The 16262-nt window shown below is 56.4% G+C and overlaps 2 protein-coding genes across 5 annotated transcripts in view; one reads left to right on the top strand and one right to left on the bottom strand.

The window, feature by feature from the left end:
• ARHGAP22 (Rho GTPase activating protein 22) overlaps positions 1-15310 on the top strand; it is a 202770-nt gene extending 187460 nt beyond the window's left edge. For all 4 annotated transcript variants that reach the window (XM_022564499.3, XM_022564503.3, XM_022564501.3 and 1 more), the window contains 5 exons: positions 4181-4313; positions 5199-5272; positions 5866-5987; positions 7872-8772; positions 14636-15310. In XM_022564499.3, coding sequence (XP_022420207.1) covers positions 4181-4313; positions 5199-5272; positions 5866-5987; positions 7872-8772; positions 14636-14864 — 1459 coding nt within the window. In that variant the 3' untranslated portion in view covers positions 14865-15310. The remainder of the gene's footprint in view (positions 1-4180; positions 4314-5198; positions 5273-5865; positions 5988-7871; positions 8773-14635) is intronic.
• On the bottom strand, positions 313-15371 carry LOC149747265 (uncharacterized). The gene is made up of 3 exons (XM_089897804.1): positions 15239-15371; positions 14536-14657; positions 313-10185 (listed from the first exon to the last, which is right to left on the bottom strand). Exons 1-3 carry the CDS (start codon positions 15369-15371, stop codon positions 9946-9948), a joined length of 495 nt encoding a protein of 164 aa, XP_089753930.1. The 3' UTR covers positions 313-9945.
• Between the last annotated feature and the right edge of the window lie 891 nt (positions 15372-16262).

Here is a 16262-nt window from a genome sequence, read left to right as displayed (position 1 = left end):
CTGTGGTTCCTGGAAACTTGCTCTTGACATTGAGGTTTTTTAGAGAAGGGACCACGGCCCCAGTTGCCACTGACCCCACACCTTGAGCACTCCCCTGGCTGTGGATGACCACGGCCTCTCCTTTCTCTGCTCCCCCCGTCACTGGGAAGGTGCTGAGGAGCTGAGTGTGGTGTGCTGATGGGAAATCTGACGGAAATGATGTGATCAGTAGCCAGAGGGACCCTCGGTTCCAGAACCAAGGAGAGGATTCTGGGGACAGGTGTGGGGTTGGGTGTCCTCTGTTTCAACAGTAGGGCAACAGTAGGGTGTGAGAGCAGGTGAGTGCACCTGGGAGGGCATGAGGGAGAAGAGAGAGAAGGGGACAACCTGAGAAGCCCCATCTTGGAGGATGGGCTGGAGGTGATCCCAGGAAGAGGCGTAGAAGTGTCCAGAGGGAGAGACAGGAGCCCAGGGAAGGCCTGCCCCACACTGCTGAGAGGTCGGGAGTCAGGGCTGCAAGGCGGGGGAGGCTGAGGGCCTCTGCCTCTCCAGTGGGTATTCAGCAGGTGGGCCAGAAGGGGAGAGGATCCAGGCTGAGGCCTTCAGGAACCACAGCTTGCACAGAGCATTTGTGCAGGGGGGGCAAAGCCGAGGAAGGCACTCTAGGGAGCTGAGTTTGGTCCTGAGGCCCAGGAAGCCAGGCACAGTTTGAGTAGGGCGGCGGCCAGATCTGATTTCGTGTTTGCAGCTATCTCCTGAGTTGGCATCAGGCGGTAAGACAGTATATCTGGATCCCCGGGAGCTACCAAAAGTCCAGGTTCCAGGCCCCGCCCTCTCCACTCCTGTGGAATCAGACACACGAATGAGGAGTGGGAATCTGCATGTATAAAAGCCCCCAGTGACTCTGCTCAACAACCAGATTTAGAGGCCAGTGGCCAAGGGGGAACCCCACGTCAGGGTGGGGGCAGAAGCAAGGGTGAGTGGCATGACGGGCGCAGGGCAGGCCCCCCCTTTGCACCTTCCAACCTCAACCTCTCCTCAGCCTCTCTTCCCCCGCCCTCCCTCTCCCTCCCTGACCTCCTGCTTCCATCTGGAGCATCCCACACTAGCCCTGCCCTCAGTGCGTTTACAGACTTTTCTTCAATGGTCATATGCCCATTTTATGGATTAGAACCCAAGGCTGGGAGACCCCATGTAACTCACCCAAGATGCCCAGAGGTGGGCTCTGCCCAGCTGGATCCTGGCCTCTTTCCCAGAGCCCCTTGCCCTCCACCTACATTCCCCCCTCCAGGAAAGTTCCTCTCTCAGCCTGCTCACCCTTCCAGAACCATCCTGTTTCTCCCTCCTGTCATCCGACAGCCTCTCATGTAGGGTCTCCTCTCCTGTACCCACACTTGCAAGTCCTCAGCCCCCTGAACACCGGGGCTCCACCCACCTTTCCAGGACCCTTCTCCACAGTGTTCCCTGCACTGCCACAGCTGGCCCGGGCTCTGAGTGCCTCTCCCTTCTGGAAGCTTCTCCCGGGGTATCTGACCCCATTCTCTCCCACTTCCTGGTATCTCCTCTGGCCCTGCATTGTGCCCACCCCCAACACAGGCGTCCCAAGGCTCCTCTTCTCCACTTCCTGACGAGATTGTCCCAGGGCTGCTCCCCTCACCCACACGCTGGCAGAGGCCATCCGGGACCGAGCTGGCTTGCTCTATGTGCATAGACACGCTCTGCATCGTGAACTCCGGCCTCCAGTCCTGGACTCGCTCCTCCATACAGAGCCCCACCTGGCCTGGAAGCCGCAGTCACCACACCTGTCCCTTCCTGCCACCCTGGTCTCTAGTCCCTGGCCCGTAGCAGGTCTCCCAGCCCTGTCCGTGTTGTTGCCGAGCATCTCGAGGACGGTCTCCCCCATGCCCCACCTTGGTGGCTCTGGTGACTCTCGCAACAACTCTTCTTACATCACTTCGCACCCATCCATTGAGGGAGAGTGCTTGGTAGGTGTGGGGGAGTGGCCGTGAACAGGACAGAAAACAGACAAGGCCCTGCCCTCACGTGGCCAGGACAGATGACAAATAAATGCACTCAGGGAACCAGCCCGGGTTCCCATCACCAAGCTCCCCTTGGCCTGGCCCACAGCACAGAGCAGGGCGTGCTCCTGGCTCCCAGAGCAGGCAGCCCGGCCCCCAGGGAGGTAGTGCTTGTTGACTGGGCTGGGATGGGAAAGATGGGCCAGGCTGTCGTGTGGAGAGTGGACTGTAGGGGAGCGAGGTGTAGGGACCAGGAGACCACAGCTGTGTTCTGGATGGACATTGGTGTCGGTGGGGCTGAGGGGGTCTTTGGGAATGAAGAGATGCAGGGGAATGGCGGCATTACCAGATCCATCCTGCAGATGGAGAAACTGAGGCTGGGGGTTATCTGCCTCACGGCGGGTTACCTGCTGTGCAACAGCGAGGGCAGAAGCTGATTTGGACCCCAGGGCAAGCCCTTGTCTCCAGCTGTTGCCCTCCTTGCCGGTGCACACTGTGTGCCTGCTCCTGGGAGAGGGAGCGGGACGGGTGACAACGCCTGCCCTGAAAGGGCTCACAGGCTGGTGGGCACCCATTGTGCTGTGGGCTGTGAACGTTCTCCTTGAGTGCTGGAGCTTGGGGCTGGACTCAGGCAGGTGTGTGTTGAAGGGGAGGGTCTGAGGGGAGTTTAGGGAGAAAGTGACCAGAAGCAGCCTTGGGTCAACTGTGGGGAGTGGGGAGAGAGGGAGGAAGTGAATTTCTAGGTAGGGAGAAAGAAGGTGAGGCGGTCAGGGCTGGGCCAAGCTCGCAGACGCAGAAGCACTGGAACCCGCGGGCAGCCAGGAGCCGCCAGGATGGGGCTTTGGGCAGGGACGTGGAGGCAGGGTCTGCAGCATGGAGGGGCCACTCTGCGTCTACTTGCCCAGATCAGAAATGCTTCCACCTCCTCCATCGGGGGAGACATAACGGCTGGCCCTTGTCCGAAGGCCAGCAGCTGATCCTCCTGGCTTCCCATCCCTCCCCGCATCCTCCTGGGGCTCCTGCTCACACAGTGGCTGGCAGTGAACTCATGGGGTCCCCAGGTGGGAGAAGGGGCATTGGGCTCAAGGCTGGGTACCCACTGGGGACCTAAGCACCCATGAAATGGATGGGTCAGCAGAGGAGGTGGCTGAGAGAAGGCACTGAAGGCCGTGGGCGGCAGCATGTCTGGCTGGAGAGGGGAGGTGGGGGCACAGATGGGGGCTGCTCCACTGGCCAGACGGAGAGCCACCAAGAGCCACCAGTCCTGAGGAAGGGAGGGGCTCTGGGTGCGTGAGTTTGAGGTGTATGTAGCCCTGTGGAACCCCAGAATTCCAAATGCCAGGGCGGAAGGGACCCCAGGGCTTAGCTCAGTGATACCAGCCTTGGACAGCCAGGGCCAGGTGGCACCTTAATGGCACAGCCACGTTCTTTGGTCCTAGGCCCATCTTTCCTGAGCACCTCCCATGAGGGAAATGCACGTCCAGCGTTTAAATCCAGGGCCCTAGAAAAGCAGATGAAATACCTGGGGTCTAGCCCAGCCTGGGAGGCAAGCTTGGAGGAGGTGCCAAGACTGCAGTCCAGGACCTGAACTGAGAGTCCAAACAGGCCCAGGGCTGCCGCCCTCCACAGGGCCCACTTCAGCCCGGGCAGCTCCCAGCTATGAGCAGGAGACTGATGCCTGGGAGTGCACATACGGGGCTCTGGGGTGCTGGAAATGGGGCATCCATAGTGTGAATAGAAGCCCAGAAGCCAGGGAAAGAGCCTGACCTCTGACCTGCCCAGCCCCTGGTGGCAGGTGCCCAGGGACAGCTGCCCTTTTTCAAGGGGCTCAGCAGCCCTGCGTGGTGGGCACCTTTGACACAGCCCTCCTGCTTCCGTTGGAGGGTGAGCCTGGGCAGAGGAGCAAGCTCAGGCTTGGGTCGAAGGACAGCTGTGCCCCTGGCTGCCTGCCTCCCCGGTGTGGAGCAGCTGCATGTCACCCTCCAGAGTACCCTGGGGCAGGCAGCAGGGCAGTGGAAGGGAGCCCTTCATGCTCACCTGTTCACCAGCCAGTCATCACAGTGCACACGCACACACACACGGACGTGAGAGCAGAGGCTGCCCCTGGTGGGGGTGGGCCGGGGTACTGGTCACTCCTGTGGTTCCCTGGCGCCCAGGTCTCACACTCATTCCTCTGCCTGCAGCACAACAGACGTGCACACGGTGGCCTCCCTGCTGAAGCTCTACCTGCGGGAGCTCCCCGAGCCTGTGGTCCCCTTCGCCAGGTATGAGGACTTCCTTAGCTGCGCCCAGCTGCTCACCAAGGACGAGGGGGAGGTTAGTGGCTCATGGGGACCCATCCTGGGGGGGTGGGCCTGCTAGTTGGTGGCGGGTATGTGGAGACAGGACTTTCTGTGACTCTTCATGGCACACAGATCCTGCCGCCTGCTGTGTGTCAGGGGGGTGGTGCCCTGGAGCAGCCTGCTCTGTGGGGGACAGGCCTAGACCTCCTAATCTGGGGAGGGCCGGAACATCCCACTGTGTGTGGAGGGCACGCTGGGGTGAGGTGCCTGGAGCATCCCCTCCCTGTGTGCGGCCCTCTGTCTCCCGGAGGGGCAGGTACTTCCTAAAGCAGGCCGTGTCCCAGCCGTGCCCCTGAGCACAGGGAGCTCAGGCTGGGCCACCACCCAGTAGGCACTCCTGCTCCATCACCTGCTCCCACAACCAACTCAGGCTGCCCAGGCCGGCCGGCCGTGGGGTTCAGAAACAACCAGATCTTTCATCTGTTTCTATCCCGCCGCCTCCCAAAAGAATTCGAGACTGCTCCCAGGACAGGCCCCCCACCCCACCCCTGCAGTGCCCGCCTGCAGCCCTGGTGGGCTCCGGCTGGGGAAGGACTGTTTGCGCTCCCTCTGGCCGTGTGGGAGATGAGGGGTCTTTATCTGGCAGATATTTGTACCTTGATGAGTGAGCTGGCCCTGACATTCCTCTGTGGCCCTGCAGAGGCACATCCCTCACAATGGCTTCTCAAAAGTAAATCTGCTTCCCCCCAGAGGTCACAAGCCAGGGAGATGGAAGTGGTGGTGGTCACCTGGGGCCAGGCCCATGGGCTGTGGATGGAGGTCTGGACTCGGATTCTCACCCCCTACGCCCTCTAGTAAGAGAAGGACTGGGGCCTCCTTGCTGGTCTTTGAAATGCTGTTTTTCTCTCTCAATCCCAAGGGAACTCTGGAGTTGGCTAAACAAGTGAGCAGCCTTCCCCTGGTCAATTACAACCTGCTCAGATATATCTGCAAGTAAGTGACTAGGGGTGGGGCTTCACTCCCCTGTGCTCTGGCTCCCTGCCCTTCAGGGGGGTCGGGGGGCCTGGGTCATGCTTCCACTCACATGTCTGTCAAGCCAATGGGGAATATAGAAGAACACAGTCACTGCACTCATAGAGCTTACAGTCCTGAGCACATCATTCCTGAAGGAAAAGGATACAGCCTTTGTTCCTTCTGCCTCCTCTGCGTGCCTCTCACCATCCCCTCCCCATGGTCTGCCTCCTGACCACGACCTAGGCTTAGGGTGCCAGGCGAGGACATGCAGGGTGGCCTTCACCCAGCCCCGTGTCTGGGGGGATCTGGGCCTTCCTGGGCATCTGCCCCCACTGCAGGTGGGAGAATTATGTGTCCTTCCATGACAGGCCCTTGTCCCAGTGGCCTTTGCTTCTGACGGCCCTCTCAGATCTTAGGGGAAGCTCTGCCTTCTTCCAAGCCTGGCAGGGCAGCTGGCTGTGCTTAGCAGCTGTGGAAATGTGGGTGCAGCTGAGCATGGGCGCCAGGCAGCTCCCAGTAGATCCAGCATCAGGATTTGCTTCTCTGCCAACTGTCTCTTCCTTACATTGCAGGTTTCTGGATGAAGTTCAGTCCCACTCAGATGTCAACAAGATGAGCGTCCAGAACCTGGCAACCGTTTTTGGACCTAATATACTTCGGCCGCAGATAGAAGACCCAGTGACCATCATGGAAGGTAATGGTGGAGGTGTGCGTGGTGCTCTGGGCTCGCCTTGATCCTGGGCAAGTCCTCAGCATCCTCAACGCCAGGCCGGCAGGAAGGGCGGCTCCATCCCTGGGGATTAGGCAGCAGCCTCTCTGGACCTCCTCACCGCCTCCTCCCCCATGGGGTCAGCTATAAGAGGAAAAGGAGCTTTGCCCTGTGGATGGGGTCATAAGGTGCAGTTAGAATGGTGAGAGAGGCTGGGGGGCGGGTGTGGAGAAGGTCAGCGCACTTGCCCTTGAACACACACAGATGTTTTTGCTTTACTAATTTTCGATTAAGTAATTGTCACAGGCTTCTGGATGTCAGAGCTTTTGCAAACCCGAGGAATATTCCGTTCTATAATGAAGACTAATAATGATTAGAAAAAAAATAGCAACAGCAGCTGTTTTAACACGCCCCGGCCTCTGCTAAGTACTTTACTTCTACCACCGTATTTTAATCTTCACAAGCAGCCCACGCTGTGGTTACTGCCCCCAGTTTACGGATCAGGAGATAGGCCAGGAGAGGCAAGGTGACTCTGTCAGCCCGACTTTTCAAAGGGCACAGGTGCAGGCTGGCATGGAAATGAGAGCCCTGCTTGGAGACCCCATGGAAGACTGCCGGCGGGGTTAGTGTGAGAGCCTAGCCGCTCACAGGCAGGAAACCCGCAGCCAGTCCCGGCTGAGCGCAGATGCCGGCGGAGACTCACACAGGACCCACCCGACGCCAGCTGGAGCCCTCTGCCCCCGGCGCCAGGCAGGCTGAGGGCAGAGGGGCCATTCCTGTCGAGCGTGACCTAGGGGAGGGGCAGGGTGGGCTGTGGAGCTGTCCCTCGCCACCCCCAGCCGAGGGTGTGACCGTTGGGGTTGATGCTCTCGCTTGGCACGCCCTTGGCCTGACGGGCAGGTCTCCCCAGAGCTCCCGCCTGCCAGGTTGTGCAAACGTCTGAGGGCAGATGCTCACCCCACTGACTTGCTGAGCTCCTGCCTCACCTACTTTTCTGGACTAAAGATTGTTTACTTAGTTTTCCCCACGATTCTCAGTTACTTCTAGTGGGAGGGTCCACCCAAGTACTTCACCCTCCTCATCACGCAGAAGCCTCCCCAGTCTCTGGTATTTGGTTGAGAACAAGAGGAGGGAACGAGGCAGCAGGATCCATACCATGGTCCCTCTGCACCACCTCCCTTTGTCACTGACCCCTGCCCCCACCCCACAGCCTCAGGAACCGAGTCCCCACAGATGCCACAGGCTGCATCTCAGGGGCTGTGGCCTGGAGAAGAGGGAGTGTGTGCATGTGGGGGGGGGCTGTTCACGTTGGGGGGCAGCTGTGTACATCTGTCTGTGTGCACGGGGTTGTGTATGTGTGCCTACACGCACCTGTAAGACATCTCTACTCTGTGTCCCAGAGCCCTGTGCCTCCCAGAGTATGGACGGTCAGGCACGGCCACTGTGGGCAGCATATGGGGCAGCCGAGAGGGCCCTGCCGTCCAGGTCCTGGCTTCCAGTCCCAGCCTGCCCTTGGCTCAGCCCGCAGCCTTAACAGGCATTGTGCCTGCTCGTCCCCCCGCCAGCCGGGTGGAGTGGGTGCGAAGGGACAGTGCTGCTCTGTGCTCCAGGGCCCACATTGGAGGAGGGGGATTCTTGGGTATGGTCCTTATGTCCCTGCCTGGATTTGGAGGGGGTGGTGGCCGTCCTTTCCTTTGGGACGGCACGTGGCAAGCTCTCGTTGAGTCCTCACTTGAGGAGTAGCCTGGTTTGGGGCTACTATCAGGGCTGGGCACCCTGGGTTTGAGCTGCAGCTTCCCCTGACTGGTCTGGAGAGCCTGAACTGGAGGTATTCACAGCCAGGCTCTTCTTGTTCCTTCTTCCTGGCAGGCACTTCTCTGGTCCAGCACCTGATGACCGTCCTGATCCGCAAACACAGCCAGCTCTTCACTTCGAGGACCACGGAAGCGCCAGCCTCCCCACGTGGGAGCCCACCATGCACCGTGGGATGGGGCTCCGAGGAGGTCACCAGGGACAGCCAGGCAGAGCCCGGCAGCCCCAGTGCCCCTGGCCTGCCCTCGCACAGGACCTCTTCTCTGGATGGGGCTGCCGTGGCGGCATTCTCTAGAACCTCTCCCACAGGCCTGGGTAGCCGAAGCAGCCCTGCTGCCACCCCTGGGAAGAAGGTGCAGACTCTGCCCAACTGGAGGTCTTCCTTCCGGCAGTCAGGGTCCCGGTCGGGGAGCCCGAAGGTGGGCACCTCATCCCTGGAGGTGCCCATCATCTCCTCCGGAGGGAACTGGCTCATGAATGGGCTGTCCTCCCTGCGAGGCCACCGCCGGGCCTCATCGGGAGACCGGTTCAAGGACTCAGGCTCCGAGCAGAGACTCTCCACCTATGACAACGTGCCCCTGCCCAGCCCCTTTCCCAGCACGCCCAGCGTGGCCAGCATGCCATGGTCTGGGGCCTCCTCCTGCGAGGCCTCAGCCAGGGGCTCGGTCAGCAGCTGCGCAGCGTGCAGGGCCAGTGGCTCTTCCACCTGCAGCTCCCTCCACACTGAGGGGGCCCTCGAGCCCTCCCCTGTCCCCAGCAGCAGTGAGGAGTGCAGATCCCCAGACCTGGACCACGGCCTGGACAGGGTGGGCGCCTGCATCAGCAGCAGCGAGCCCAGTGACCCAGGCAGCCCCACCCAGGACCTCACCCACCGTGCTGAGGCTCTGCAGGGCCTGGTCACGGAGCTCCGGGCAGAGCTGTGCCGGCAGAGGACTGAGTACGAGACGAGTGTGCAAAGGTAAAGGGCTGCAGCTGCTGGCTGAGTGTGAGGTGGGCGCTCCCTGGGCCGGGCAGGGCCCTTGCAGCCTGCCAGCTCACTGGGCACCGGGCCGGGCAGTCAGCCTCTGGCCCTGAAAGAAAGTCTCCTGGAGGCAGGGCTCAGAGCAGCCAGCGCCCAGGAGCCCCCTTTGGGACAATGCCCACAGGACAGGGCTGGGAGTGGAGGGGTGGGGATCCTATGTCTGGGAAAGCTCAGGAGCTGAGGGGCTGGCATGCTGTCAGAGGCCTTTGATGGAGAGGCTCAGAGTGGTGGTCCCTCTGGGGCCCTCAGTCAGGGAGGAGGCAGGCCCCCAAGGTATGTCCTGTAGCCCCGGAACTGGGACTGGGGCAGGGCACGCGTGCCCTGCAGGCCCCAGGCCAGCCTGGTTGACTGCCCATGGTTGGACCTGATGTAGAGTGAGGACTTCTTCTGGATCGAAATCCGATTTTCTCTGAGGAGGGAGCTGGCCTTGCCGAGCCAAGCCCTCCCTTCCACTGGGTCACAGAGGACACCTCGTGCCACCTTTTTTTTTTAATATATAAATGTTTATTTTTGTCTGTGTTGGGTCTTCGATGCTGCCCACGGGCTTTCTCTAGTTGCCGTGAGCAGGGGCTACTCTTCGTTGTGGTGTGCGGGCTTCTCATTGTGGTGGCTTCTTTTGTTGCGGAGCACAGGCTCTAGGTGCACAGGCTTCAGTAGTTGTGGCTTCGCCAGCTCTAGAGCGCAGGCCCAGTAGTTGTGGCACATGGGCTTAGTTGCTCCGTGGCATGTGGGATCTTCCCGGACCAGGGCTCGAACCCGTGTCCCCTCCATTAGCAGGCGGATTCTTAATCACTGTGCCACCAGGGAAGTCCTTCGTGCCACCCTTTAAGGCTTGCAGGCTTGTTCACTGATGGGCCCTGGTTCCAGCCTCCCTGTGCAGGGAGCATTTTCCAGCTCTGAGAGGCCGAGTTCCCCAATTAAAATCACCAGCAAAGCCTACACTGGACAGTGAGTGGTGCTTCCACCAGCATCTCAGACCCCTTAGCTCCTTTTGCCCAAGGCCTCGCATCAGCCCTACGAACCCATGTCCCACCCCCTAGCAGGGGCTTCATTGGGTTCTGAGTGCTTCCTCTTTCCATCAGACAGTGGAGGGGGAAGGGATTCATGCTTCTATTTCTGAGCCTGGGATTCCCACAGGGAGCTGGAATGGTAGCATTTGACCCTCTTGTTCTGCTGGCAGCTGTCTCCTGGGCACCTGGGGAGTGTCAGGTGTGTGCAGTCTCTGTGTTCACGGCAGGAAGATGGCAGGAAAGGGGCCGTGAGGGCAGCAGCCCCTCCATGGGGGAAGTCAGGGGGGAAGTCACAGCAGGCAATGTCAGAGCCAGGACTTGAAGGACCGATAGGACTGAGCTGAGCAAGGAGGAGAAAAAGGACACAGTTTGAGTAAAACTCCGGAGTTTAAAGTTGTGGAGAAAACCCACAGTGTAAGCACTGGGTTGGAATTTACCAGGCAGAGGTAATGGCAGGAGCTCCCTGCAGACTCACTGCAAGGTGATTACTGCTGAAGATGAGCTCAGAGTGTACAGGAAGTGTTACTCGGCAGACACTGTCTGAGGGCAGCCTCAGAGGGGATCAGAATCAACATCTCACTTTCTTGGCTGTTTGTGGAGCTGACTTGAGCTTCTAGATCTTTCACCTTGGAGGCTGGGGTTCTCAGGGGAAATGCAGTATTGTTGCATGGCAGGCTATGGGTTCGAGTCCCTGCCCCACTGTGTACTGGCGGAGTGTCTGGGCAAGCTCTGAAAGCGTGGCGGAGTCGGGGTGGGGCAGGCGGCAAGGCGTTTTGGCAGGAGTGATGCTTTGATTTTATTGCCAGTGAGATGTGAAGCTGCTGGAAGACCTGGAGGACTTTGGTCACTTTGATGAGGTGCACTGACTGCTGTGCTCAGGAGCGCTTGACGAGGCAGACAAAGACCAGTTAGGAGGCCATGGCCATCTAGGTCAGACCTGTGGCTGGCATGGACCTACGGGGCAGCAGACAAGGTGGGAGAAGCAGCCAGATTCTGAGTATGTTTGGGTTTTTCCAGTTGATCAGGTGTGGTGGTGAGAAAAAGGACTTGAGACACACCATTTTTGTTTTGGCTGAGTATCTGGAAGAAGGTGGTCACTGAGCCGGGGAGACTGGGGCTATAGGAGGGTAACTTGGGGAAGGAGGGCAGGAGCTCAGCTGTGGGTCTGTTAAGCTGGAGATATTAAGTTTCTGAGTGGACTTGAGGGAGATAAAGATTGAGGGTTGTCAGCACACTGAGTGCTTTAAGTACTTCAAGTCTGAGGCTGGACAAGGTCCCTCAAGGAGTGGCGTGGAGGCTGTGCTCAGGAGCACCAAGGGGCAGGGAGGACCTGGCAAAGGAGGGCCCTGGACGGGAGGAGAAGCAGTGAAGGGGGCTCATGGGGGGGCCTGCTGCCCCTGCCTTGGGGAGGGTCTTCTGACATTATGCCCTGTGCTCCCCAGATGGGAGGCTGGGGGGAAGGAAGGCTTTCTCCCTTCTCCATGCTTTTTTTAATTGAAGTATAGTTAGTTTACAACATTGTGCTAATCTCTTCTGTACAGCAGAGTGATTCAGTTATACATACATTCTTTTTCATATTCTTTTCCATTATGGTTTACCCCAGGATGTTGAATATAGTTCCCCGTGCTGTACAATAGAACCTCGTTGTCTACCCATCCTATATATGTAATAGTTTGCATCTGCTAATCCTGAACTCCGAATCCATCCCTCTCCCCACCGCCACCCCTCCCCCTTGGCAACCACAAGTCCGTTCTCTATGTCTATGAGTCTGTTTCATAGATAGGTTCATTTGTGTCATACTTTAGATTCCACATGTAAGTGATACCATATGATATTTGTCTTTCTCTGATTTGCTTCACTTAGTATGATCATCTCTAGGTCCATCAATATTGCTGCAAATAGCATGATTTCGTTCTTTTTATGGCTGAGTAATATTCCATTGTATATATGTGCCACATCTTCTTTATCCATTCATCTGTCGATGGACATTTAGGTTGTTTCCATGTCTTGGCTATTGTAAATAGTGCTGCTATGAACATAGGAATGCATGTATATTTTTGAATTAGAGTTCTGTCTGGGTATATGCCCAGGAGTGGGATTGCTGGATCATATGGCAACTCTGTTGGTTTTTTGAGGAACCTCCATACTGTTCTCCATAGTGGCTGCACCAACTTAACATTCCCACCAACAGTGTTAGAGGGGTCCCTTTTCTCCACACACTCTTCAACATGTTATTTTTAGACTTTTTAGTGATGGCCATTCTGACCAGTGTGAGGTGGGTACCTCATTGTAGTTTTGATTTGCATTTCTAAGAATTAGTGATGCTGAGTATCTTTTCACGTGCCTATTGGCCATCTGTATGTCGTCTTTGGAGAAATGTCTATTTAGGTCTTCTGCCCATTTTTCAACTGGGTTGTTTGCTTTTTTGTTACTGAATTGTATGAGCTGTTTTGGAAATTAAGCCCTTGTCAGTCACATCATTTGCAAGTATTTTCTCCCATTCCATAGGTTGTCTTTCCATTTTGTTTGTGGTTCCCTTTGCTGTGCAAAAGCTTATAAGTTTGATTAGGTCGCATTTGTTTATTTTTGATTTTATTTCTGTTGCCTGGGAGACTGACCTAAGAAAACATTGTCATGACTTATGTCAGAGAACGTTTTGCCTATGTTCTTTTCTAGGAGTTTTATTTATGGTGTCACGTCTTAGGTCTTTAATCCATTTTGAGTTTATTTTTGTGTATAGTGTGGGAGTGTGTTCTAACTTCACTGATTTGCATGAGGCTGTCCAACTTTCCCAACACCACTTGCTAAAGAAACTGTCTTTTCCCCATCGTATATTCTTGCCTCCTCTGTCGAGGGTTATTTGACCATAGGTGTGTGGGTTTACTTCTGGGCTCTTTATTCTGTTCCATTGATTCATATGTCTGTTTTTGTGCCAATACCATGCTATTTTGATTACTCTAGCTTTGTAATATTGCCTTAAGTCTGGGAGTGCTATGCCTCCTGCTTTGTTTTTTTTCCTCAGGATTGCTTTGGCAATTCTGGGCCTTTCACAGTTCCATATAAATTTTAGGATTATTTGCTCTAGTTCTGTGAAAAATGTCATGGGTAATTTGACAGGGATTGCATCAAATCTGTAGATTGCTTTGGGTAGTATGACCATTTTAACAATATTCTTCCAATCCAAGAGCATGGGATATCCTTCCATTTCTCTGAATCACCTTCAGTTTCCTTTATTATTAATGTTTTGTAGTTCTCAGCATATAAGTCTTTCACCGCCTTGGTGAGATTTATTCATAAGGTTTTTTGTTTTTTTTTTTGGATGCAATTTTAAAGGGGATTGTTTGTTTCATTGTTAGTATAAAGAAATGCAACCAATTTCTATGTTAATCTTGTATCCTGCTACCTTGCTGAATTCGTTTATCAGTTCTAGTAGTTTTTGCATGGAGTCTTTAGGGTTTTCTTTTTTTTTTTCTTTTTGCGGTACGCGAGCCTCTCACTGTTGTGGCCTCTCCCGTTGCGGAGCACAGGCTCTGGACGCACAGGCTCAGTGGCCATGGCTCACGGGCCCAGCCGATCTGTGGCATGTGGGATTTTCCCGGACCGGGGCACGAACCCGTGTCCCCTGCATCGGCAGGCGGACTCTCAACCACTGCGCCACCAGGGAAGCCCTAGGGTTTTCTATATATAGTATCATGTCATCTGCAAATAATAACTTTACCTCCTCTCTACCAATTTGAATACCTTTTATTTCTTTTCCTTGTCTGATTGCTGTGTCTAGGACTTGCAGTACTATATCGAAGTAGTGAAAGTGGGCATCCTTCTCTTCTTCCAGACTTTAGCCCTTCTCCATGCTCTGTGTTCAGTGGTTGAGGGTGAAGGCCCAGGCCTCATCCTGGATGGGGCAGGGAATGGATATTTGCTTCAGGTACACCATGTGCCAGGCGGTATGCTGTGCACACGTGGTCTCCTTGGTCCATCATAGCTACAGTGCATAGGTGGAAGGCCGTCCCCTGCATTTTCAGGGTGAGACACCAGGGCTCAGTGAAGTTTGAGTCCTGCCCACAGTCATGTGTCCTGTAGTCCGGTCGGTTCCTAGGAGCCAGGCGCAGCAAGTCCCTCATGTCTCACAGGAGTGGGTCGTCTGGTTAAAAAGATAGATTTGTTAACCTCTACAGAGGCCTGAGGTGTAGCTCTGTGGTAGCAAAAAGGAGCAGTAATGTGGGTTATATGCTGGGGAGGATCAAGAGAAGCTTCCCAGAGGCTGAGACGTTTGGGCTCGGGTGTGAAGGCCGAGAGGGAACGGAAGATGAAGTGACAACCTGAATGGGGTTTCCTGTGAGTTGCTGTCTCTGCCTGAAGATCAAGGGGTCTCGGAGAAGAGCAAACGTGAGGACAGTTTCCTGCTTCCCTCTCGGTGCAGGGCTCAGTCCTGTTCTCTGCCAGATGGCAGTCCATCCCTCAGCAGGACAGCTGGCTGGGAGGGGAGGGTAAGTGGTCTTCGTATTTGAGTGAGGACTCAGGGAGGTCCCTGGCCTCTAGTGCCAAAGGCTGAGGGGGCAGGGTCTCGGGGATGAGGCCCGACTGGCTTGGGGGAAAGCCCCAGGGTCTTGTGAGGAGATGCAGTCCGTGCGGCCTCACCCAGCACCGGGTCTGAGCCCGCACACATCCTTCCCCTGGTCCCAGGCCTTACCAGCTCCTTCGCCCCATCAAGTGTCCGCTGATAATGGAGTTTTCTTGGCAAACCCAGCAGGCCCAAGTCTAAAATGATGTCTTTCTTCTTGAATTTTAAGACTCGAAGAAGGTAGTGCCGACCTGAGGAAACGAATGTTACAGCTAGAAGAAGAACTAGACCAGGAAAAGAAAAAGTACACAATGCTGGAAATAAAGCTGAGGAACTCGGAGCGGGCACGGGAGGACGCAGAGAAGAGGAACCAGCTGCTGCAGAAGGAAATGGAGGAGTTTTTTTCAACCCTGGGAAGCCTGACTGCTGGGGCAAAAGGTGCCAGAGCACCAAAGTAAAGGAGTGGGGAGAGTTCTCTGCTGCTGCTCAGCTTGCCCTCCCTAACCTCCCGTGGCCTCGGGAGGAACCAGAGCCTCTGCAGCTTGGCCCTGGGCCTCAGTGGTGCCAGGAGGTCTGGTGCCAGCTGGAGAGAGCAGTCCTGACACCCCCTGTCGGGAGCCCGAGCCCTGCTCTGGAGCTGGGTGCTGCTCTGACTGAGTAGGGTATGGCAGGCGTCAGGGGGGACAGTCCCGTGGCTGCCAAAACAGGTGGCACCTGGGATCTGAGTAGCTCACCAGGACCTTTTTGCATTCTTTATTAAATCTGCCCTGAAAGCATGATGCCTGGATGCCTGACTCCTTCATGGGCATGCAAAGTGAGGGTACCAACTGACCTCTCCTGTTTCTCGCAGGGTTGGGAGTCCTCAAGGTGTCCCATGGGTGGAATGGCGTGGGGCCTTCAGAAGTGGGGTGCAAAGGTCCCAGAGGAGCTGTTGCCATGGTCACTGAAGCTGGACTTAGCCACATGTCTGTGCTCTCAGCTCCATCTTCTGTGCTCTGGGCAGGATGGCTTACCTCACTGCTTGCTCCCTCTCTGAGCCACCTGGGCCTCTGCAGCTTGTGTCTGTCCTGGAATTCCTCTCAGGCCTTCCCCTGTAACCTGCTTTCCTTCCCTTGACTCTAGCTCTGCTCCAAAGCCAGAGCCTGTGAGTCAGAGCTCAGCAAGGGTGCTGTACTCCCTGCTTCTGCACCCCGGGAGTGTGCAGGGTGACAAGGTGTGCCTCTAAAGGAAAGGTGAGCCAAGGTGATAGGCAGTGCCTGTTCTCTGTCCTCCAGGCACAGACGCCTCAGACTGTGCCCATCTCCCTTGCAAACTCCCCTCGAGCTGGTGCTAACCCCTCTCCCTTCCCTGCCTGCTTACCTTCGTCCTCCAGTTCATCCTCAGACTTCAAGGCTCCACGGGGGTAAATCCTTCAAGAAAACCTTTCCGTGGCTCCTGCCACACACAGCCCAGGCCTGGGCCAGCGCTCCACAGGATGGGCCTTCAGGGGCACCAAAGAAGCCACCTCTGAGCAGAGGGGACTGGCGTCTGGGGCACAGGCAGTGCTAGCACCAGCATCACTTGCTCCTGCTCATGGTGTCCTTACCTATCACCCCTCACTGCCCCAGCCGTAAACTGCAGTGGTTTTGAGCGGAGTGGGGTCAACAAAGTGCCCCAATTTCCGACTATCGTCTCTGGAGAAGTCATTCAGGCCCAACCACCCATCCACCTCGAATCAGGTATAAACTATCACGTGATAGCAATCCTCTAAATGCCAGGGTCTCAGTGCTCCCAGAAGTCTGGCTCTGCACTATAAGGTGCAAGCCTACAGGCCCAGGCCAACTGGTAACTCTAACAGTGGTGAGGCAGGCCAATGA

The sequence above is a fragment of the Delphinapterus leucas genome, chromosome 16 (genome assembly GCF_059928025.1).
Source record: "Delphinapterus leucas isolate spDelLeu-1000000601 "Yukka" chromosome 16, BTC_Dleu_Yukka2, whole genome shotgun sequence".
In the NCBI taxonomy this organism is placed as follows: Eukaryota; Metazoa; Chordata; class Mammalia; order Artiodactyla; family Monodontidae; genus Delphinapterus; species Delphinapterus leucas.
Note: the sequence above shows the minus strand (reverse complement) of the source record. Positions and strands in the feature narration are given on the sequence as shown.

Excerpts from the sequence above, each read along its gene's own strand:
- LOC149747265 (XM_089897804.1), bottom strand. The coding sequence starts at position 15,371 with ATGTGGCTAAGTCCAGCTTCAGTGACCATGGCAACAGCTCCTCTGGGA. Across the intron at positions 14,658-15,238 it reads CCCTGCGAGAAACAGGAGAG|GTCGGCACTACCTTCTTCGA; the intron begins GTCAGTTGGTAC and ends TCGTTTCCTCAG. Across the intron at positions 10,186-14,535 it reads TTGATGGGGCGAAGGAGCTG|CTCAGTCCTATCGGTCCTTC; the intron begins GTAAGGCCTGGG and ends CTCCTTGCTCAG.